The 24,052-nt window shown below is 40.9% G+C and overlaps 1 protein-coding gene across 4 annotated transcripts in view; it reads left to right on the forward strand.

Annotated features, from left to right (window-relative positions):
* Positions 1-24,052, forward strand: part of SEC16B (SEC16 homolog B, endoplasmic reticulum export factor) — a 79,640-nt gene that overhangs the window by 40,434 nt on the left and 15,154 nt on the right. For all 4 annotated transcript variants that reach the window (XM_069065502.1, XM_069065501.1, XM_069065500.1 and 1 more), the window contains 7 exons: positions 1,942-2,023; positions 9,674-9,791; positions 10,485-10,596; positions 12,858-12,963; positions 17,920-18,060; positions 19,160-19,273; positions 23,779-23,857. In XM_069065502.1, coding sequence (XP_068921603.1) covers positions 1,942-2,023; positions 9,674-9,791; positions 10,485-10,596; positions 12,858-12,963; positions 17,920-18,060; positions 19,160-19,273; positions 23,779-23,857 — 752 coding nt within the window. The remainder of the gene's footprint in view (positions 1-1,941; positions 2,024-9,673; positions 9,792-10,484; positions 10,597-12,857; positions 12,964-17,919; positions 18,061-19,159; positions 19,274-23,778; positions 23,858-24,052) is intronic.

Here is a 24,052-nt window from a genome sequence, read left to right on the forward strand (position 1 = left end):
CCTGATGTTTATTCATAAGTCATGGTACCTTCCCTACTTCTCTTAGTGGATTGTGGGGGTGTGGTGTGGGAGAGAATACAGGATTTCAAGAAATAATGATGTGCACATTTCATATTGTCCATTTTTATTGTGAACCAGACAGAAATCTTTTACAGATTTCTCAAATGCAGACTTAAATCCATTTACAGAGAACCTGCTTAGATTTTCTTGACCCTTTCTTCCTGCCAAAAAAGAGCAAAGCATCTTAGTAATATTTTTATAGGAAATATAGTCTACAAAAAAACTATGTGGGAAGGAAGATTATGCTTTAGTATTTATCTTTCCTTGGTTATATCTATGAAGCCAATTCAGTGTTTATTTGAATTGGTGCTGTCTCTTGTGTAGAGTAAGATTGAGGGATAATTTATAATATTTCTTTAGAATCTAGTGATTGTCATGCTAGCAGGGTAAGACTCTTATAGTCTATAGTCAAATAGTGATTAGTGATAATCTAATAATCATAGTGATTAGTCAAATCATTTTATTGCCCTAGACCTCAGTTTCCCCAGCTGTCATATGAGATCAAGAATAACTTTGCCTTATATCAAGGATAGCTCAGTGGCAGAGTAGATACAGTCCCAGGCCTTAAGTCAGGAAGAGTCATTGTCCTTAGTTAAAATCTGACTTCAGGTTCTTACTGGCTGTGTGACCCTGGGCAGATCACTTAACCTTGTTTTCCTTAATTTCTTCCCCTGTAAAATGAGCTGGAGAAGGAAATGGAAAACCACTTCAGTATCTTCTAAGAACACCCTAAATGAGGCCATGAAGTGTCAGATATGCCTGAAAATGACTGAACCACAAGATGTCAAGAAAATTTAAAGTGGGAAGAGTTCCAAAATGACATAATTAAAAGGATTTAAAACTCCCAAGATCAGGGTGATATTAAAAAAGAGATGCTGTTCTGGGAAATAATACCCTTTGAGCTAATAGCAGTGAGAGTCTCAGCAGTCCCACGTTTGCAGGACTTGTCCTTGCTTCAGCTCTTTGATGGGACCCAGTGAGTTGTGAAAAATATCTCCCACAGAATATCCTGAAATCTCAAATCAGCTGTAGACCTTATTATATCCTTGTTAAGCATATTCTGCAGTTTGTCATCAATAGGATAATTTCTGGTCCCTGTTCCACGCCTCTTTGGTTATTGATAATGGTCATTAAGTGCTTGTGAGCACAGAATTATAAGCCTGGGCAGCTTTATGCTTGTGATGAGATAGGGAAAAAATCCCCCACCTACATCCAGGCCTTTGAATTTGGCCCAGAAAGCTGAAATGCGGTTAGTGGCTGATGGGTGGCTAAGAAGGAGGAGAAGGAGGAGGAGGAGGATGGTTGCTTTGCAAAAGAGACCCAAAGTGGGGGCTGATGCCTTAAAAGATCTCTGTGTTATGAAGCCTACTGCTCAGAGGATGAAGGCTTCTTTCTTGCATGAAATACGATGATTCAAGACTTGCAAGGGTTCAGGTCTCAATGCCAAAGATGAGTAATTCCTCTCAGGCTTGAACCCCAGGCAGATAATTCTCTTATAAGAGTACATAGTACAGTGAGTAACTGGGATCAGTTTCCTCATTTGCAAAAAGAGGATAATTATAGCCCCTTCTTTATGGTGCTTTTGTGAGAATCATGTGAAATAATGTATGTAAAGTGCTTTATTAAACTTAAAATGCTATGCAAATGCTAGCTATTGTTATTATTATTATAATTATGAATATTATTATCTTTGTCAAATTATTGTTGTTGTTGTGACCCATGATTTATTGCAGAAAGAAGCTCATGTTTTCATAAATTCAGCATCTTGAAAAGCTGAAAAAGCTTTTTTCCATGTCTGAGGTGAACAGACACTATTGTTTTCTTAGCTTGGTTCATAGTCCCAAACATTGGATTGATTATAGTCTTTTTATTTCTTCTCAGATTCATTAGCTCTCTGGCTCTCAACGATCCCCTGCAGACTCTCTTCCAGCTCATGTCCGGGAGGGTCCCCCAGGCAGCCACGGTACTGTATACACGGGATGCCCCAACCCCCACCCCTGGTAACCTTTGTGTCGTGGGATAGGGAATATTGAGAAATACAATGTTGGTGTATTTTACAGTGAAGGGCAGAAGAATCCACTGATGTTCCCTGGGTTTCTCCTCTTCCCCCTTGGGTAGCTACTTGCCAGCAAGAGTTAGTCCTACAAAGTCAGTCACATTGACTCCTGTGGAGTGATTCTCATGATGCCTCAGGTTGGCTGCTTCTGAAACTGATAAGAAGTATTTTGTCATGCCAGGTTACTCATCATTATGACTGGCTGTACTTCCCCATGGCCTTATGAAGGAGAATTAGTATTGTAACCCCTGTTTTACAGACAAGGAAACTGAGACACTAAGAGCTGATGTTTGAGCTAAGATATGGTACATGTGGTATTGGAATTCATGATCCTGGAGTGTTCTGATAATCATTTAGGCTTGAGGTACCATGTTATTCCCTATGGTATAGTGATCATCACCAGGAAACCACAGTCCAGACTTGCTTTACAATGCCATGGAGTCTCAGAGGTAGAGGTAGAGAGGTTCAGAGAGCCTCTAGTCCAGAGGTGGGGAATCTGCAGGCTTGAGGCCACATGTGGCCTTCTAGGTCCTTGGGTGGGGCCTTTTGACTGAGTCCAAGTTTTACAGAACAAATCCTTTTATTAAAGGAATTTGTTTGGTGAAATTTGGATTCAGTCAAAGGGCTGCACTTGAGGACCTAGAGGGCCACATGTGGCTTCAAGGCTGCAGGTTTCCTACCCTTGAGATAATCCAAATCCCTTTGAAACATCCTTCTATGCAGCAGAAAATCCCTTAAAACCATCCCCAGGATATGGTAGTTTGCTCCTCGCTAAATATCTTCAAAAGAAGGCCAAATGACATTTTCCTGTTGTTCAGTTGTTTCAGTGGTGTCCAACTCTTTGTGACCCTATTTGAGATTTTCTTGGGAAAGATACTGGAATGGCTTGCCATTTCCTTCTCTAGCCCACTTTATAGATAAGAAAACTGAGGCAAACAGGGTTAAGTGACTTTCCCAGGGTCACATAGCTATTAGGTGTGTGGCTGTAGGTGTCTGGGGCCAGATTTGAACTCAGGAAGATGAGTCTTCCTGACTTATGACTTGGCACTCTATCCACTGAGACACCTAGCTGCCCAAATGATATTTGTTGTTGTTATTGTTCATCCATAATTCTTGAAGAAGACCAATGACATCGTGAGAGTGATGTCTTGACTTGTGTGTGAATTAGATTTAAGTGAGGCAGAACTATGCAAACTCATCAACTTCACTGTCTCCTCCAGAGTCATCAAAGTCCAGTGGCAGAACAAAAGTCAAGATGACTGGCAATGACCCAGGACACAATGGATGACCTTGGCCTTTCTAAATTAAGGTCTTTCCCAGGCCTCAGTTTGTCTGAGGCAAATGACATTTAGCGAGGAGCAAACTGCCATATCCTGAAGCAGCCCATTTCCCTTTTGGATAACTCTAATTGTTAGGACGTACTGCATTTCTTTCCATTCCTCATTGTAAATCTTACCCATTGGTCCAAATTCTGTGTTCTGGGACCAACAGAACAAGTCTCTAATTCAAGTGTAGGATCTTCAAGACTGACATTTGGCTGCATCTAAGCTGAATAAACTGGACCTGCTAATAAAACCTTTGAAGGAACCCAAAACGACCAACTCTATTATGAATCCCTATATAAAGCACAATATCTTTTTTTTTTTTTGCATTTTGGAGGGGAGAAGACAGGGCAATTGGGGATAAGTGACTTGCCCAAGGCCACATGGCTAAGTTTTTGTGTTAAGTGTCTAAGGCAAAATTTGAACTCAGGTCCTCTTGGTTCCAGGGCTGGTGCTCTATTCACTGCTCCACCTAGCTGCTCCTATAAAGCACATTATCAAAATGAAAACCCTGAGTAACATGATAGCAAAAGAGAAGTTTTCCTCCATCATAACAAACTCCATGAACTTGCTTGATGAAAGCGGTCACTTAAACAATATCCCAGGAGTCATTCTGTCATTTTCTACCATGATGAATGTACAGTGTAGAGGAGTAAAATGTTCAGTTATTACTGTATCTACCTTACATGAAGCGACTCTTTCAGAATTAAAAACAGGACTGAGCTGCTTCCTAAGTAAAGTCCATATACTGAAAATGGAGGTCAAGACTGATCCTTCAGTCATGGGAGGGGTGATTATTCATTTGGAGGGCAATGTGTTGATATGTCTGCAAGAAACAAAATCTGGAAGCTAAGCAGCATTATGAAGGAAACTGTTTGAAAGAATATTTTCTTCCACAGTTCATCAATGAAACATCTAAAATTTATGGAAACAATAAAGTCCTTGAAAACAAAACAAAAAAACCCAAGATCCAGCAGCAAAGTAGGATTATGAAGGAAACTATTTGAAATGAGTATTTTTCCATAGTTTGTCAGTGAAATTTCTAAAATTTGTGGAAACAATGAAGTATTTGAAATAAAAAAAAGATGAAAACCCCGAGTGACATTATAGCATAAGGGAATTTTTCCCTCATCGCAACCAACTTCATGAATTTGCTTGATGAAAATGGTGTCTTAAACCAAGGGAAACATTGAAACATGAAAAACAAACAGTACATGAGGAAGGCACAGGGTCCAGGAAGAAAAAGCAATAGGTTTTTGCAGGTCAGAGAAGGGACAGATGTTTTCCAGCTATCACATTGGGTTAGGGGCTGGGGGTCCAAGGATCACCCAGTAAGTTTGCAATGACATAGCTCATTGTAGATTTGCTGACAAAATTTGGACACATTCTACTGTATGAAGCTGAAGGACTGAGACAGGGCCAGGCTGCATTATGAAGGCATCACATTTACTGTCATTATTTTGTCTGGCCATATTTATCCTGAAGTAACCCTTTCATCCCTGGTGGAAATCTAGCTTATCCTTCTTCACTGCTTCAGTCTATAGATACTTAGAAATATGCTTGGGACATCTACATTTGAGGGTACACAGTGAGTCAATGTAGTATGTATAGTTCTTCTGTTTTATCCTTTTAAATGGATTATAGTTATGGCCTTAAGTCCTCTAGGTTAAATATTTCCAATTATTTCAACCACTCCTCCTATGACCTGATCTCAAGGCCTTTCACTATTCTGGTCACCCTCCTTGAGGCAATCTAACTTCTCAGTGTTCTTCCTTACTGTGGTCTTCCTAAAATGTAGTGCTCAGAACCAGATTCAGTACAGGACTTGTGGTCCGGCTTGGTCAAAGTACAATAAAGCTATAATAGTACTTGTGTATTAAGCAAGTCACATAGCTCATTGGGCCTCTGCTTCCTCATCTGTTAAACAATAGCATTGGACTAGGTGGTCATTAATGTCACTTCTAGCTCATGTTTTTTTTACTTGAAAAAAAGATTAATTTCTTTTTTTTACTTATTTTTGATACCATTCATTTTTTAAAGTTTTATTTTTTAATTTATGGAATAAAACACGCATTTCCATAACAAAGTACAATAAAAAAAAGATTGCACATGAAACTGCAAATCTACTATGCACAACTTACTATTCCTTTTAAATATACCATGAAATTATCATGCAAACTTCTTTTTTTTCTTTCCTTCCCCCCAACTCCCACCCCAGAGGTGGCTACTATTAAGCACATTATTCTCTACATCTATTTATCAGTTCTTTCTCTGGATGCAGAGAGCATTTTTTCATATGTCCTTTATGGTTTATTTGGTTATTTATAATAGTCAAAATAACTTATTTGCTAAAAGAATTCATTTCCTAATGTGGCCCCAGATAGCTTTACCTTTTTTTGCCTTCTATATTGCAGTGTTGACTCACATTAATCCTAGAATCCACTAAAATTCCTGGATTCATTTCATAAGAGCTGATGTCTAGCTACCCCTTTCCTGTCTTCTTCTTGTGAAGTTTATTTCTGCAAATCCTGGGGTAAGACTTTATTTTTTTCCATATTAAATTTTGTCTTACTAGAATAAACCCAGCCGGTGCAAATCTTCTTGGATCCTGCCTCTGTCATCTAACAGAGGAGCTATTCTTTCTTGCTTGATACCATTTTCAAATCTGATTAGTATGCTGTCTTTGGCTTTATCAAATTTGTTGATAAAAATATCCATTAGCACAGGTCTAAACACAGATTTCCCAAGGCACTTCGCTAGCAACTTCTTTTTAAGCAGGCATTGAACGACTAATGAGTACTCTTTGGCTTCCCTTCTTCCCCAAGTCACCAATCAACTCTCCTATCCAATTGGCCACATCTCTCCATTTTGTCCATGAGACTAGCAAGAGACTCTGTCAAATGCTGACCTGAAATCTAGGCCAACTCTATCTATTGCATTCTCTTGAACTGCCAGGCTAGATTTTTTTTTTTTTTTGGATTGTGGTTTTGTTTTGGACCTCATTTCGAGGGGAGTTCATCCACTTTGAATGTAGATTAGCCACTTTCTGTACTTTATAGTCTTTGAGATTTTCCTGGCACTGAAAAGAGAAGGGACTTAACCATTGTCATATAGCATATGTCAGAGGGAGGACCTGAACCAGACCTTCTTGACTTCTCAAGATCTGTACTTGATGCTACGCTGGCACCAGTATGGTTGTCATTGTTCATTCTTTGTTCTCAAAGAGGACAAATGACATCATGAGAGTGATGACTTGACTTGAATTGAGTTTAAGTGAGGCACAGTTGCCCAGTCATCAGCCTCACTTTTTCCCCCAGAATCATCCAAGTCCAGTGGCAAGATATAAGTCAGGACAATTGGCAGTGGCCTGAAATGCAAGGTCTGAGCTTGGCCTAACTATGTCTTTGAAAAAAAATTATTTATTTTCTATTCATGGAACAAAACAAGCATTTCCATAACAGTACAATAAGAAAGATGTTTGCACATGAAACTGCAGCTCTACCATGTACAACTTGCTATTCCCTCCAAATATACAAGGAAATGCAGACAGGTTGGCCGGGCCCATTCTTGATGAAATCATGCTAGTTCTTTGGGATCACTGCTTGCTTTTCTAGATGTTTACCAACCATCATTTTGATAATACTTATAATCATTTTCCCTCAGGAATCAAAAATCTAACTCACAGGCCTCAGTTTACAGCCTTCATTGTCTTCCCTTTTAAAAAATGAGAATAATCTCTCCCCTTCTTGAGCCCTGTGGCCCATCTCACATTCTCCATGGTCTTTTGAAGGTTGCTAGCAAGGTCTTCATACTCATATCTGCCATTCCTTTTAGTTCCCTGGGTTGTTACTGTGATTCATGGAGGCCTGGTGGCTTGAACTTATTCGTTAAGGGCAAATTGGTCCTGGCCAGCTTTTTTTCACCGTCTGCACTTATTTGCCTCACTCTCCCGAAAGAGGTTATCAAGCATCAGACTGGACAGGGCATTTGGGAAGGAAGGGAGTGTGATTGATATGGCCATCAGTGTATATACTTACTATGTACCAGGCACTATGCTACATGCTGAGGTTACAAAACAAGACAAAACAAAACAGAAAATCAAAGCCCTGACCTCAGAGAACTTATGTTCTATCAAAATTCTATTTCCACCAGCCTGCCTTTAAAAGAACTTCAATAGTGGGGTTTGAATGCAGGTCCTCTGACCTGGGTCAGAGCCAGAACTGGCTTCTGGAGCCAGACCTCCTGAGAGGTATTTGCATTTTTAAAGTGCACTTTTATTAAGCTCCCCAAGATGAATCTCTCAGTTGAATTTGAGACTGTTTTGGGGGACATGATCTTCCATGATAGGCACAGTCTTCTTCCTCCTCCTCCTCATCTTATCAGTAATGATGATAGCAATGGCTGACATTTATATAGTGCTCTAAAGGTTTGCAAAGCACTTTAAATACATAGTTTTATTCCAGTGCCCTTTCAGTTATACTGTGTGAAGAGAAGACTTAGAGGAATACGGTGTCTGTTCAGACATTAGGAAGGCTGTCATGTAAAAGGGGGATTGAATGGGTTCTTTGTAGCTACTAAGGGCAGAAACTGGGATGACAGGTAGGTCAGGGGTGACAGGGAGGCATATTGTTGCGTCATGTGATCAAGAACTGCCTAACAATGGGGAGGCTGGGTGGCACAGTGAATAGAGCACTGGCCCTGGAGTCAGGAGGACCTGAGTTCAAATCTAACCTCAAACACTTAATGCTAGCCGTGTGACCTTGGGCAAATCACTTAACCCCAATTGCCCAGCCTTCTCCCGTCCAAAAAGAAAAAAAAAGAACTGCCTAAGGGGTGGCCAGGTGGCTCAGCAAGTAAGAGCACCGGCTCCAGTGTTGGAATGACCTGGGGATCAAGTCCGGGCTCGGATACTTAGCACCACTCCCAGAAATAACTGGCCATGTAACCTTGAGCAAGTTACTTAACCCAATTGCTTTAAAAAAAACCTGCCTAACAAAACTGTACAAAATGGAGCTTGACTACTTTTTGAGGTAGTGAGTTTCTGTCACTGGAGATGTTTATTAAATAGAAACAAAGGGAACCTTTTAGTTTAAAGGAGCCCCAGGCAGCTGGGTGGTATAGTGGATAGAATGCTGGACCTGGAGTCAGGAGGACTCATCTTCAGTCTTCCTGAGTTCAAATCTGGCCTTAGACATTTACTAGCTATGTGGCCCTGGGCAAGTCACTTAACCCTGTTTGCTTCAGTTTCCTTATCTGTAAAATGAACTGGAAAAGGAAATGGCAAACTAGTATCTTTGCTAAGAAAACTCCAAATGGGGTTGTAGAGTCAGACAAGACTGAACAACAGCAACAAAAAGAGCCCTTAGAGCAAATATTGTATTTGTTTTTGGTTTTTTGCTTTTTGGAGGGGGGAAGGTAGAGCAATTGGGGTTTAAGTGACTTGCCCAAGGTCACATGGCTAGTTTTTGTGTTAAGTGTCTGAGGTCGGATTTGAACTCAGTACACCAAGTATTGTAGAACAGGGGTTCTTAACCTGGGGTTTATAGATACACTTCAAGGGGTTTATGAAATTTGATGTGAATAAATTATATCTTTACATAATTGCTTTCCTTTTGCCATCCTGTGTATTTTATTTCATGCATTTAAAAAGCTTATTTTGAGGAGGGGTCTTTAAGCTTCACCAACCTGCCAGAGGGCTCCAAGACACGAAAAAGGGTAGAGAACCCCAGATGTAGGGTGATTGCTAGGTTGGATTGGGGTTTGGCTAGATGCTTTTCTCAGTTTTTCTTCTCTAAGACATGTCCCTGGAACCCAGCACCCAGTTCTTGGCTTACCTCATAACTGATTTTCTCAATATACTGAATTTCCCTACTTGTTTATTTTCCCTGAGTTCCTGGGTCATTGGGTGACAGCAGTGCTATTAAGAAAAGATAGGAGGTCAGGAGAGGCTGCTGGAATAGAGACAACCTGAAGGAAAATACTGAGGCAGCAGAGATGCTGATTCTCCATTCCAAGGACATGTTGGCTGATTCTGAAAGGCTAGCAGAAGCCATCAGGGATATTGGAGAGGGTCTCCTGCATTAGCTGGGAATGAATGAATGAATGGATGAATGACCTTTTCATTTCTGAGATTCTATAATCCTGTAATTCTTAGTAAGGATCTCCCTTCTCTATTTGCTTGTAAGACTAACTCAGGGAAATTCCACTAACCTGCTTTCTTTCTCCTGTTTTTCAGTGCTGTGGGGACAAGCATTGGGGAGACTGGAGGCCACATCTGGCAGTAATGCTGTCCAATCAAGCTGGAGACCCTGAATTACATCAGCAAGCCATCGTTACTATGGGTGACACCCTGGGTAAGGCAAAGGAAGCAGAGATTTTGTTGTGCCCTCAAACCCACTCAGAGAAGCCTCAACATAGACTATGCCCATAAAGCTTGAGCTGTGAGGTCTATTTCCCAGGTACCCTTGTCTCTTTGGAAGGAAGGTCAATGAATCAACACAATTTTATTGCGTGCTGGGCACTGTACTAAGTGTAGGAAATACAAAGACAAAAATAAATCAGTTCCTGCCTTTAAGGAACTTACATTCTCCTGGGGAGAGAGAAGTTCCCTGATAGAAACCCTGGGGACAAGAGCAAAGATCTGCCCTTGATTCTGTGCTTCTCCTCTGATCTCCTTTGTGAAAAGTTTTAGATATGATTTTGACTTTACAGAGGCATAGGCAGCAGCCTCACTTCCCACCCTTAGGAATGACAGCAGTAATTAGAAGCACCAATGAATTTCTAATCAGCAGTCACTTTACCCTGACTAAATACCTTTCCATCCTGCCTCTCTCACAGCACACCTGCTTCTTATTTTTTCCTCTAATTATCAAGGCCCCAAATTCTTAGACTGAGAATGTGGGGGTGAGAACATGAATTTCTTGATTTGCCCACTAGAGGGTATCCGTGCGTGGACCCTCAAATGCCATCAGATTCACTGATCTCTGCATGGATGCTTCCTTTGGTGCCTGGCTCAACCCTGACTGGCTTTTGTTTTCCTCATCCAGCTGGGAAAGGGCTTTTGGAGGCAGCTCACTTCTGCTACCTGATGGCCCATGTGCCTTTTGGGCACTACACTGTGAAGACAGACCACCTGGTTTTGCTGGGCAGTAGCCACAGGTACATGGATATATTAGCAGAGGGGAAGTAGATGGAACATGCATGAAGGGAGGGCCTTTATAAAAAAGCATATTTTGAATTTTATAATCTTTTTAATATTCAATTTCATCTCCCTTTCATGAGACCCCCATGTCAGTATTGTTTCCATGAGCAATATCCCTGGGAAGCATTTTTGGGTGCAGAGAAATGGTGCATGAGCCATAATGGACCACCAAGGGTCTGCAGATGCCACCTGAGTTGAAAAAAAATATTTTAGTGTTTGCATTAAATATATTTGACCACCAGGTGGTGCTCTGGTCCCACAGACTGAAAGCTAAATTTGATCACATTTTGGAGCTCTCTTTGGAAATTTCTGGGTGCCTGTGACAGCCAGGGCTAGCCTGAGCCTCTTTTTTTCAGAGACTGGGTTTCTTTCTTCCCTTGCCATCTTCTCCTCCTCTCTCCATCCTCCTAATAATCCTCAGTATCCTCCTGGCTACCCAAGCCCTACCACGCATCTACTCTCTACCTCAACACTGTTCAGACTAGCTCTCCCTAGGAATACTCTGTGTTCTGGACCCCCCTCCCCCCACCAATGCCCTATCAAAGTTTACCAGTCTCGCTCTGACAAACCCTTGTTCCTTGCCAAGGACTGCAAGCTCATCATAGAAATTTTTCTGTGTTAATGCCATAATAAGCGTGTGTCTTTATTAATATGTTACCCTTCTCGGGTACCATATTTGCATTTTAACAGGGAGTTTCTGGAGATAGGGTCTTAATGTAGGGTTAAGTCAACAAGCATTTATTGAGTGTTCCAGTAATAGTGCTAAGTGTTAGGGATTCAAAGAAAGGTAAAAACCTTCCCTGCCCTCAAGGAGCTCCCAGTGACTGCATGGGGGTCACTGGGGGTGACTGCATGCAAACAAACAAGATGTATACAGGATAAATTGAAGGTAAGGTCCAAGAGGAGGCAACAGTCCCTGCCCTCAAGGAGTTCCCAGTCTAATGAGGGAGGTTACAGTCAAACAAGTGTGTACAAACAACATCCATCTATCTACCTATGTGTTTATGTGTGTATATGTACATACATGTATATGTGCATACATTTTATATGTAAATATGTACACACATATGTATAAATATATACATGTATGTATATACACGTATATATAGATATGTGTGTATATGCATGCATACACATATTTTATATACACACACTAAATTGGAGGTATGTCATGTCAGAGGGAAGGCACCAGCATTATAGGGGGCTGGGAAAGACTTGCAGAAAGTGGGATTTGAGTTAAGATATGAAGCCAGCTAGGAAAATTAGAGGGCATCAATGAGGAGGGGGAGAATTTGTGACTTTGGGTAAGTTTAAGTTACTTCCCTGGGCCTCAGTTTCCTCATTTGTCCAATTTGAGTTTTGGACTAGATGGTCTCTGAGGTCCTTTCCAGATTTAAATCCATGATCATTCTATGATTCTCTGCTCAGTTTTAGGCACCAAAGCAAGCTGGTGAAGGAGGTATTTTGAGCGGATAGAATCTTTTGGTTTCCCTACTGATCACAGAATATAGTAGTAAAACTTATTTTGCCTCTTTCAGCCATTTTCTTTTGTGCCATCCCCTCTCATCATTCTCTCCGTGAACCTCTGATAGCTTCCTTGACGACAATCTTTTCCGAATATTGTTTCATTGAAAGAATCCATCAGTGATAGCCATTTTGGGCTGGTGTTGGGCTTCTCTAGATTTGGCTAGGCAGGTCCTGGACAGTAGGGCCAGTCCATCCTCAGGACTAAGGATGATTTTTCTCAGGCAAATGTTCTTTTTTGTGGGGCTTTGGGGTTTATTTTGGGGAACACTTTGGAAAACACAACCACCCACATTCCCAGTAGAGAGAATGTACAGGTCAGTCACAATGTGAGTGAAGTAGGTCTGATGAAATGTCCCCTTATACTGCAAAGAGAAGGATATAGGGATGTCTGGATTCTGGATTCAGTTTACTGTGCTTGGCTCTCTAGTAAGAAATTCCATCTACTCAGAAATAATATTATTATGCTTTTTCTCCCACTTCTAGAGTTCTAGAGGGTAGTGGTGATGGGGGAGATCAGAACATTTATGCTGGGTCCCCAACCTCTCATGAATAATTTTCATATTAAAGTAATTTACCCAGAGATCAAAATCCCACCATAGGTAGGTGGTGGTGTGTTTGTGGGCCTACAAGGAATTCCCATTTCTTTCCTACACCTCACATTCTTTTATTTACCATTATTCCCTGATTTTAGTCAGGAGTTTTTGAAATTTGCAACCACTGAGGCCATCCAAAGGACGGAAATCTTCGAATACTGTCAGATGTTGGGACGGCCCAAATCCTTCATCCCTTCTTTTCAGGTAACTACATTCCTTGGCATTACCACCTATCAGATGCAGCATATCCATGATCAGCTAACACCACCAGTGTTCTCACCTTTGATGACCCTGGCTATCAGGTACCTATGGTAAATTACTTATTCCAGTTTTCCAGTCAGCTGTGAATCCTGGGAAAATTGATCATTTTTTCCCTCAAAAACCTTGGTGTTCTATTCAATCCCCCTTGCCCCACAAAAGATGATCTTTAGAATAAAGGATCTGTAGCACTGACAAGGTCACTTGTTGCAAAGACTTTTACAGACCCCTTTGTCAGGATAATCAATTAAGCAATCCACAAGCATTTTTAATAGCAGGCTGGCCAGTGAACCTAGTCCTTATGAGCACCCATAGAATATGTGGGATGGCTCCAGTGTTCATGGGAAGATTGCATCAGCTGAACCTACTCCTTATGAGTGTGCAAAGAATGTTTGGCGTATACAATTCCTATGTGGACTTTGGAGCAGGTGCAGGCATTCTGCACATGCTCATATGGTCTAGGCTTATTGGCCAAAACTCTATTACATACTTATTAACACCTGCTGTGTTACTCATTGTGCTAGATATTAGGACTGCAAAGACAAAAATTAAACCCTTCCTCTCCTCAAAGAGTATACATTTGTCAGGGCATACAGCATGTAAATACATCACCCCCAAACTCTTTATGACCCTGTTTGGGTTGGGTTTTTTTGTAAAGATACTAAAGTGGTTGGCCATTTTCTTCTCTAGGTCATTTTACAGATGAGGAAACTGAGGCAAAAAGGGTTAAGTGACTTGTCCAGGATCACACAGCTAATAAGTGTCTGAGGCCAGATTTGAACATGGGAAGATGAGTCTTCTTGGCTCCAGGACTCAGTTCTCTCTCCATTGTACCACATAGCTGCCTCTATCTATCTATCTATCTATCTATCTATCTATCTATCTATCTATCTATCTATCTATCTATCTATCTGTCTGTCTGTCTGTCTGTCTGTGTTTATCTATCTATCTATCTGTCTGTCTCTCTTCACACACATATATACATACATACATATAAATGCAAAGTAATTTTTTTTGGAAATAGGATGGAATATGGAAAATGATGCATGAGCTGAATCTTGAAGGAAACTAGGATTCCCAAGAAGTAGGGGAAAGAAAAAAGGGCATTTCAGACATGGGGAGCAGCCAGTGAAAGGCATAGAGATTGAGTGTCACATAAGGAACAGTAAGAATGGCGGTTTGGCTAGATCACAGAATGTGAGAAGAGGGAAATGTGTAATAAGGCTGGAAAGGCCCACGGGGGCAAGGCTGTGAAGATTTTTAAATGACTCAGAAAGGAATTGATATTTAATCCCAGAGATAAGAGGGAGCCACTGAAGGCTGGTAAGTAGGGGACTGACAGTTAGATCTGTGTTTTGGGAAAATCATTTTGGCAGCTGTGTGGAGCATGGGTTGAAGTGGAGAGGACTTGAGCCAAGGAGACCAATGAGGATGCTATTTCAATAGTCCAGGAAAAGGGCAAGGAATTAGGAAAAAACTGTGTGAGGAGAGAGAAGTGAACACATATAAGTGATGTTGAGGGGGTAGAAACGACAAGATTTGGAAACTGATTGGCTATGTGGGAGCAAGAAAAGTGAGGCATTGGGGATGATACCAAGGTTGGAAACCTGGGGAACCAGAAGGATGGTGGTGTCCTCAACAGGGCAGAAAATTTGGAAGAGGGGTAGGTTTTAGGGGGGAAGGATGATAGGTTCTGTTCTGGACTTGTTGAGTTTGCTATGCTCAAGAGACACTCTGAGTTGTCTGGTAGATAGCTTGTGACTGGTCTTCAGGCCAGGCACTAAGGTCTGGATCTGCTGATTTCAGAATCTTTGTTTTTGTTTTTGTGTTGATTTCATCATGTTCAGCTCTTTGTGTCCCCATTTGGGGTTTTCTTGGCAAAGAGACTAGAATGGTTTGCCATTTCCTTCTCCAGGTCACTTTACAAATGAGGAAACTGAAGAAAACAAGGTTTTAAGTGACTTGCCCAGGGTCACATGGCTAGTAAGTATCTGAGGCCAGATTTGAACTCAGGAATATGAATTTTCCTGACTTCAGACCCAGTGCTCTATCCACTATACCTAGCTGTCTAATCATCTTCATAGAGATGGTAATTAAAACTCTGGGAAATGATGAGGTCACCAAGAGAGAGAATGTTGAGAGACAATAAGAGATGACCCAGGATAGAACTTTTGGGTATATGAACAGTTGTGGGGGAGGGCATGATATAAATGATATTCCAGAAAGGGATGTTGTCATTATCCTTCGTTCTTAAAGAGGACCATGACATCGAGAACGTGATGCCATGACTTGCAAGTGAATTGGATTTAAGTGAGGCCGGGCTGTGCAAAGTCACTGGCCTCACTCTCTCCTCCGAAGCCATCTGGGTCCAGTGGCAAGACATAGGTCAGGACAACTGGGGATAACCCTGGATGCAGTGGGAAAACTTGGTCTTTTTAAGTTAAGGTTCTTCCCAAATCTCACTTTGACTGAGGCAGCTCCCATTTAGTGATTAAGACTAGGTAAGAAATGAGGCACGGAATGGCCTCTTTTACTTAGTTTGAAAAAAATATCAATCTGGGAGGGGAAGAACCTCAGGGTTTCTGGATAAAACAGAACCAAGGACTTGGGGAAGGAATAGTCACAGAAGTATTAGGAGAATTGAGGCAGAGAAATGTCAGGAAAACCCAGATAGAAGAGAAAATTTAGGTGGTAAGAGGGAAGTTGATAGCAAAAAATGCTGCAGATGGGTAAATGAGGTTGGAAATGGAGAAAACACAATCATATATGTTAATTAAAAGATCACAAACTGGTATTTGTACAGTGCTTTACAGTTTTCAAAGCACTTTACATATATCACCTTATTTGAATCACAGCAAATATGTGAGGCAGTTGCTATTGGTTTTATTATCTCCATTTTACAGATGAAAAACTGAGGTTTGGAGAGTTTGTAAATTGCTCATGGTCATATGGCTAGTAAGTATAAGAAGTGGGTTTGAACCCAGGTTATTCTAACTTTAATAATCCAGCAACATAATTAATCAATCAACCAATATGCACTTATTAAGTATTCACTGTGTTCCAGGCAATGTGTTAGGTACTAAAGAAACAGTTCTTGCTCTCAATAATAATAATAATAACTAGCATTTACATAGCACTTTACAAATATTATCTCATTTTATCCTCACAACAATTGTGAGATCAGGAAATGGAAGCAGATGACCTTGTTACTTGTCCAAAGCCACACAGTAAATGGCTAGGCTGGATTTGAACTTGGGCCTTCCCAGTTCCACATCCAGTGCTCCATCTATTGTACTACCTAGCTGCTTCTTAAGGAGTTTATATTCAAAAGAAATTTTACTTGAACTAAGCTACCTTTCAGAAGTACTTCAACGTCATTCCTACCTCATGCCCTTTGTTCTTATGGATCAAAGTCTCGTCATCTTAATCCTCTTCAGCATTTGCTGATTTAGAATCTCTCCAAAATAGAAATGCTAGTTTTGCCCATCTTCCCCAGCTAACTTTGCCCTTTGTGAATCCCAAGTCCTCAGCTGCATAATATTAGAACATATCAACTATCCAGAAATATGGGACTCGCTACCATTGACTATTCACTTCTTGGTGGTTTCTCCTTCTTGGCTTTTGTGACACTAGAAGACTAGCCTCTGATTTTGCTTCTACCTCTACCCATCTTGTCTTTGCTTTCTTCTCTGGCTCATCTTTTTCTTCCTTCTTCTTGCCCATGAGGATTCCCAAGTTCTCAAGGTCTGGTTCTCCACCTACTACTCTTCAAGATCTCAATAACTCTCTTGTATTTGGATTGTTGTTCTTTGTCCTAGAGGACCATGACATCAGCAAGGTGATGTCATGACTTGCAAATTAAGTGAATTTAAGTGAGGCTGAGCTGTGCAAGGTCACCCACCTCACTGTCTCCTCCTAAGCCATCTGGGTCCAGTGGCAAGATACAGATAAGGACAACTGGAGATGGCCCTGGATACAGTGAGAGACCTTGGCCTTTTTAAGTTAAGATCTTCCCAGGTCTCAGTTTGTCTGAGGTAATTCCCATTCAGTGATTAAAGCTAGGTAAGAAATGAGGCAAAGAATGGCCCAAACAGAAACAATTGCTGTTTATATTCGCTGTGACCCATCAGAGCCCAAACAATGTCTAAAGGAGGCTTGGGTTGGGACCTATTGTTGGCCAATCAATGAGAAACCAGAGTTATTTGGGTTTAAGGCATAGTCCTTAAAAAAAAGAAATCTAGCCCATAAATCCCAAGATATCTTACGAGGTTTTGCTGATCAAAATGTATATTCCTTTGTGTTTGGACAACAGATATAGTATATTGCTGAGTCTTTACCTGAAGCTATTCCAGAACACCAGTTTCAAGGGCATAGTCTTTAGAAAACCCAGATCACCCCCATAGCATGGTGAGGCATGGAAGTAGAACTTCAGTGGAGAATACAATACATGAGACGGATGTCAGAGAGATAGATAGCGACAATGGCCCTGTCCTCATGGGGCTTGTGACCTACTGTGAGATATGGCATATACAGTGAGTACATTGGAATTGTGTGATTCTACTGTACAGAAAGTAGAAAGACACGAATGTTGTATGACCTGAATGACAAGCATGTGATATCTCAACTCATTTTTATGGTCCAGAACCATGGGAAAATTGAGTTTGTTTGGTTCCCGTGACTTTTGACTTTCTACATTGACCTGGTTACTCCACAATAGATTTGGAATTGAACTTTTTCAGTGTTAATAGTATGTAGCTTTCCATCCTTAAGTAGGAATGCCATTTGGAGCTGGGTGGTCAACTAGTCATCTGACTTTCGAGAAGTCTGCTTCACAGTTCTTTCTCTTGTTCCCCCACTCCCCCCCCCAGCTAACCTACCACTGGTCCTCTTTTTCCTTCCCAGGTATACAAACTGCTTTATGCTTCCCGTCTGGCAGATTATGGTCTCACATCCCAGGCATTGCATTACTGCGAGGGTATCAGCTCAATCCTCCTGAGTCAGACAGAGAGCAGCCACCCTGCGCTATTAGCAGAACTCATCAAGGTGAGCTTCTCCAAGGCTTCCGGGAATGCTTTTTATCTGAGGCACTTAATGAAAGGCATTGTAAAGTTGCTCAGGTGTCCCCATTCCATCTCCTCTACTGTAAAAGTGGAGCCAATAGAAGCCTTTGACCAAATATGCATGCCCAGATATGATAAGAAGAAAGAGTTCTGAAACTGTGCACAAAAAAGGACTGCCGTGCACCCCTAGGGTTAGGCGTGTGATATGTAAGAAATCCACCTTCTCGTTTGTTTTCTGAATACAGTAGAAGCACGCAATTCCAAGTGTGCTTTCCTAATTGTAAACATTGGGGTTTAGAAAACATATTTTAGTGATTAAAACAGAAAATGAGCCTTATTAAAATACTTTTAAATGCATGGAATATTTTGTCACATATAGGATACATTTAAAAAGAAAACACAAACAAATCAACCCACAGATTTGGAAAAAAATATACAAAACAACAAATAGAAAACCAAGTTGAAACTTTTTTTTTCAATATCAGCTTCACTATTCATAGAATAAAAAGTCATTCTTTCTTTCTTTTTTTTTTTTTTTTGCAAAAGTTATCCTTTCTTAAAACTAAAGTTTGTTTTAGAGGAGGCCCAGTGTTAGAATGCTTGGGTTCCATAACCAATGAGATGGTTGGTTGGAGCTCCATATAACTTGCAATGACTGCTAATGGGATCCAGTGACCAGGGCCCAGCCCCATTCTGGTAGGGGAGGCTTAGCTCTCAGTGATGGTGGAATTCACATAGCTTTGGGGACAGCCACCTTCTTAGAGCCTGTAATGATTTATGTCTGATATTTTTCTGTGTTATTTATGGCTGGCCAAATGAGATAATGCATGCAAATTGCTTATAAACCTTAAAGCACTACAGTGTATACAAGAGAGTTGTTATGCTTCTTATTCCCTAATAGATATGGGAACGAAAGCTGCTGAAGTGTTCTATTTGTTTCTTTAAAGATTGCTGTTCAGTGTGATTTTGATTTGCCAGTAGGTTTAAAGTTTCATTCTCTTTTCTCTCTTTTGTTTCCCATCCCCCATTTCCCCTGTATTTCTCTCTTGCTCTCCATCATTCCCCCTTCTAATCTTACATAGTTATCAGAAAAACTGAAGCTGTCAGACCCTCTGCTCTTAGAAAGACGTCATCGAGGGAAAGATCAAGAGCCTGAGTGGTTGGTAAAGCTTCGAGAACGACAAAGGGAACTCAAGGTAAATGACGGTGTTGTGGAAGAGCCAAAGGGGAGAGTTTGGTAGGAGGCACTGATTTTCCTCTGCTGCTCTGGGGACAAAAGGTGGGGCTTGATATCAGTAAAGGTCCAGGGTGCTGTGTGCATGTGTGTGGGTGAAGGTGAGGGAAAAGGACTAAGGTACCTTGAGAGTGAGCCCACCTCTTCTACCATGCTTGCTGGAATCCCTGCTCTGGTAGAGACAATCTCCCCTTCATCTTTGATCTCTTCCTACAATCCTTCCATCTTCCAACAGTGACAAGAACCAGGTTTTCTTCAAAAGGTGCCAGGTTTTTGAGACATTATTCTCTCATTTCTTCTCTTAACTATCCGACTACTCCTCAGTTTTCTGTGCTGGGTCTTCATCCAGATCAGGCCTGCCAAGAGGGCTGTATCCTGACGCCTCTTCTGTTTTTATCTCTACACTCTTGCTTGGTGACCTCATCAGCTCCCATAGATTCAATGATCATCTCTATCCTGATGATTCTCAGATCAATTTATCCAGCCCTAACCTTTCTCCTGACCTCCAGCCTTGCATCTCCAATTGCCTATTGGCCATCTGTAACCGGATGTCCCATAGATACTGCAAACTCAACAAGTTCAAGACTTGAATGCATTTCTTTCCCTCCAAGCTTCCCTGTTAGTGAGGGCAATAACATTCTATAGGTAACCAGCTTTGCACCCTAAGTGTCATCCTCAACTCACTCTGTCTCTCACCCTCCACATCCAATCTATTGCTAAGTATTGATTCTATTAATACTTGTCTCTTGTATATAGGTACCCCCTTCTGGCCTGACCCTGATACCACCCTGGTGCAGGCCCTCATCACCTCACACCTGGACTACAGCAATAGCCTGCTGGTGGGTCTGCCTACCTTAAATTTCTCCTCACTCCAATCTATCCTTCACTCAGCTGTCAAATCAATCTTCCTCAAATTCCTAAATGCAGATGTGACCACCTCACTGGCCTTTCTCTCTCCCCTCCCCCACTCCAAGCAGGGAGCTCAGTGGTTCCCTGTTGCCTCAAGGATCAAATTTAAGATCCTCTGTTTATGTCCTTATAACTTGATCCGAACTTCTTACTTTTCCAGTTTTCTTACACTTTACTCCCCTCGATATACTTTAGGATCTGGTGACACTGGATTCCATGCAGACTCTTCACCTCCTAACTCTTTGCGTTTCACAGGCTGCTTTCTAGGTCTGCAGTACTGTCTGCCTTCTGGACTCCTGGCTTCCTCAGCTAAAATCCCCCCTTCTTCAGTTAACCTTTTCTGATCCCTCCAAGTGCTGGTACAACCTCTCTTAGATTCCTTTCAGTTTATCCTTTCCATGTCATGTTTTGTACATAGTTATTAGCCTATAGTCTCCCCCATTAGACTTATCTCTCTGAGAACAAAGACTGTCTTTGGTCTTTCTTTGTATTCCCAGCACTTAACAGTGTGCCTGGAACACAGTCGGTGCTTAATAAATGCTTGTTGACTGGACGAGCTACCTTTAAAAGCCAGCCAAAGTTAATGTATCACCTTTCTCAGAGCCTTGCTTCTAATTAAGGGAATGAAAGAAAATATCCACTGTTTAAAGAATTTTAGGGAATCACCAGTCAGGTGGGAGAAGGTCTTTTTTAAGGTATCACCCTGGTTTATAATATGACGTAGGTGACCAATGTTCCCTACATTTAAGATCGTGTCTCATGTCCTTGGGAAGTTGGCAGGATTTCCAGAAAGGCCTTTTGCTCTCATTCCTGAGGAGCTCCTTTTCCTTACTCTTGGTTAGGAACAGTCAGTGTCTCCTACACAATCATTGCTGAAGATGCCACCACACACATGATAAACTAGGAAAGGCTTCACAAGGTGTGGAAGATAACACCTATCACCAACTTTGTAGCTCAGTCATCACCATGCTTGGTTGGTGGATGCTGTATCTGAGACCTTAGGCCACTTACAGTACATGGTTTTTGGAGCATGCACATGCAATACAGGGAGGGGGAAGGGAATGAGAATTTATATGCCATATGCTAGGGACTGTGCTAAGTGCTTTTACAAATATGATCTCATTTGATTTTTACAACAACCCTTTAAGGTAGGTGCTATTGAGATCACCATTTTACAGTTGAAGAAAGTGGGGCAAACAAAGGTTAAGTGACTTACCCAGGGTCACAGAGCTAGAAAATGTCTGACACTGTATTTTAACTCAGGTCTTCCTGACTGCAGCCCCAGTGCTCTGTCCACTGTGCCTCAGGGGAACACAAAAAAAGAAACACAGGCAAGGCCACAGGCAAACCCATATCCTTAGAACTGAAACCGATCTACCACAATATTGTCTAACTCTCTTGTTCTATCTTGTATTGACACAATTAACTTTGTAGTTATAGTATGATAATATGAATTATGATAATGATAATGATGATGATAGCTTTTATATAGAACTTAAAGGCTTCCAAAGCACTTTGCACATGTTATCTCATTTGATACGGACCAGTTTGAGGAACGATATCCCCAAAGCCTGTTTTTTTTCCCCAATTCGATATGATCCTTAGAGGCAGCCTCCGAGTGGGTAATGGCCCTGCCAGAGTTATGGCAGTAGGCAGTAGCTACTGCCTGCTTGCTCATTCAGCTCAGCTGCCCTTACTCTGTCATTATGGTAACGGTGATTAACTCTCACCTATGGCTCCAACAAGCTATAGCATGTGCAGTGGCCACACCCTGGTAAACTGTCTTGGCAGATGGGCTTAACCAGGTTGAGATTAACCAACAGGCCTCAAACCCGTTAGTGAGTTAGGGGATGTCTACCCCAAGCATGTGAAGACTTGTCCCTTGGGAATGGATATATGACTACATTTTGTTCCAATGGCCATGAAGTTCGGCTGAAGGAGGTACTGTGGAGTGCTTAGAACTTGGTCAGACATTGAAGACACCAAGGTCATCCTCTACATCCTGGCCAGTCATCTTGACTTTTGTCTTGCCACTGTGGAAGAGAGAGTGAGGCTGATGACTGTGCCATTCTTCCTGACTTAAATACAATTCACATGCAAGTCAAGACATCACCCTGTAATGTTATTGGTCCTCTTAAAAAACAAAGGATGAACAACAAAAAAGGTGACTAGTGACAATGTGGGAAGCTCCTTCGAGCTATGGATCTTTGGAACTCCATTTTGAACTTTCTAGAGCAGTAGGTCATGTCCACCAAAGTTCTTCTAATATTTTAGAGTTGATGGAAAAGATATTAGGAAGAAGTTGTCTTAGAATAAGTGCAAGCAAAAACTTGAAGAGGGACTTGAGATTAAAAAAAAAATTAGTATTCAGGGGACCCTCCTCTTTTAGAAATGTCAGCTCTGGGTAAAGTGGGGATAATTCCTTAGATGTTCTTCCTTAATTTCTTTCTTGTTCTTAAAATTGTAAAAATTAGTCATAACTTCTAAAACAGATCTAGACCTTAAGAAAAATTTACCAAATTTTCACTCTGCAGAGATGATAAAAGGGGAACTTTCTACAAAATGGAGGGATTATTTCTTAATTTCTCCAATTTCCTAAATATTCTTTAGCTCCACACTTCTTCTAATACCAACATTTAAAGATAACTCCCTTTGCCTCTTCCGAAAGTGTGGAGTAGCATTGGTAACCTATATTCTCAAGGCGGTATGTTCTAGAATACAGAAGAGAACACTGGATTTGGAGACAGAACAGGGGTGTGCTAGAACTACCTTGAACCTGCTCATGAGAGCTGGTTATTAAATTTCCATTTAAGTATTTACACTTCAGAAATCAGCAAGCCACAAATCAGGGCTTGGTTTATTTTTTTGTTGGTTGTTTAGACTTAAAGTGATGGTGAAACTGTTAATAATGCAGATGAGACTCATATTCTTAGATACATGCATATTTGTATGTGTAGTTAAATATTAATAATGCAGATTAAACTTGTGATACACATACATAAATGTATAATACATATGTGTATATGTATATGTGTGTATGTATATATGTTGTCAAACATTTACCAGCATGCCTCTGAGCCAAAGGACTTGAATTTGCATTCTGACTGCCATGTAGATGTTCTAACCTTGGGACAAGTCATTCAGTCTCTCTGGCCCTCAGTTTCCTCATCTGTAAGATGAAGGGTATGTTGGACCAGTTGGCTTCTAACATTGATTCCAGCACCAGATTCATGTTACTTTGATCTCAGGCCTCTCCAACCCTACTGTTTCACTTTCCAGTGAATAATACGTGGGAGGGGCGGCAGCTCTTGGCTCTGACCATTTCCTGGAAAGTTAATCAGCATTGCTCCTCAGGGCAAGTGAAGGAGGAGGACTTGTCCTTATGGGTCAATACCCAGAGGCCACTGTGACTTGTTACTGACCCATTTAGCTTCTACTTTATTGTCAATTGCTTTGGAATTCCTATCACTGTAATGAGTTTCCTTTTGACTTTGAGTTTGTAAAATGACTAATTCTCTCCTTTTCATCCTCATTTTTTTTTGTTTGTTGTTTTTAAAGTTTTCAAAAAAGGCAGAAGACCTTGGTGATCCTGATTTCATTTACACAAATATTTTAAAAGCCAGACAATCAACAGCAGGTATTTATACAAAAATGTTATATGTATATAATTAACTAGTGGGGCTGATTAGCTTAATCTAATCTAATAGCATGATATATTAATATACTACTTATTATTGATATATTACTTATATGTATCATTCTGACCTATTTTACTTATGTATATCATATATGATATGATATATTACTTATTATTAAATGAGAGGCAGTGTGG

Source organism: Petaurus breviceps, unplaced genomic scaffold, assembly GCF_028583685.1.
Source record: "Petaurus breviceps papuanus isolate PSGF00001 unplaced genomic scaffold, PetGlider_PUasm1.0 90692, whole genome shotgun sequence".
Lineage (NCBI taxonomy): Eukaryota > Metazoa > Chordata > Mammalia > Diprotodontia > Petauridae > Petaurus > Petaurus breviceps.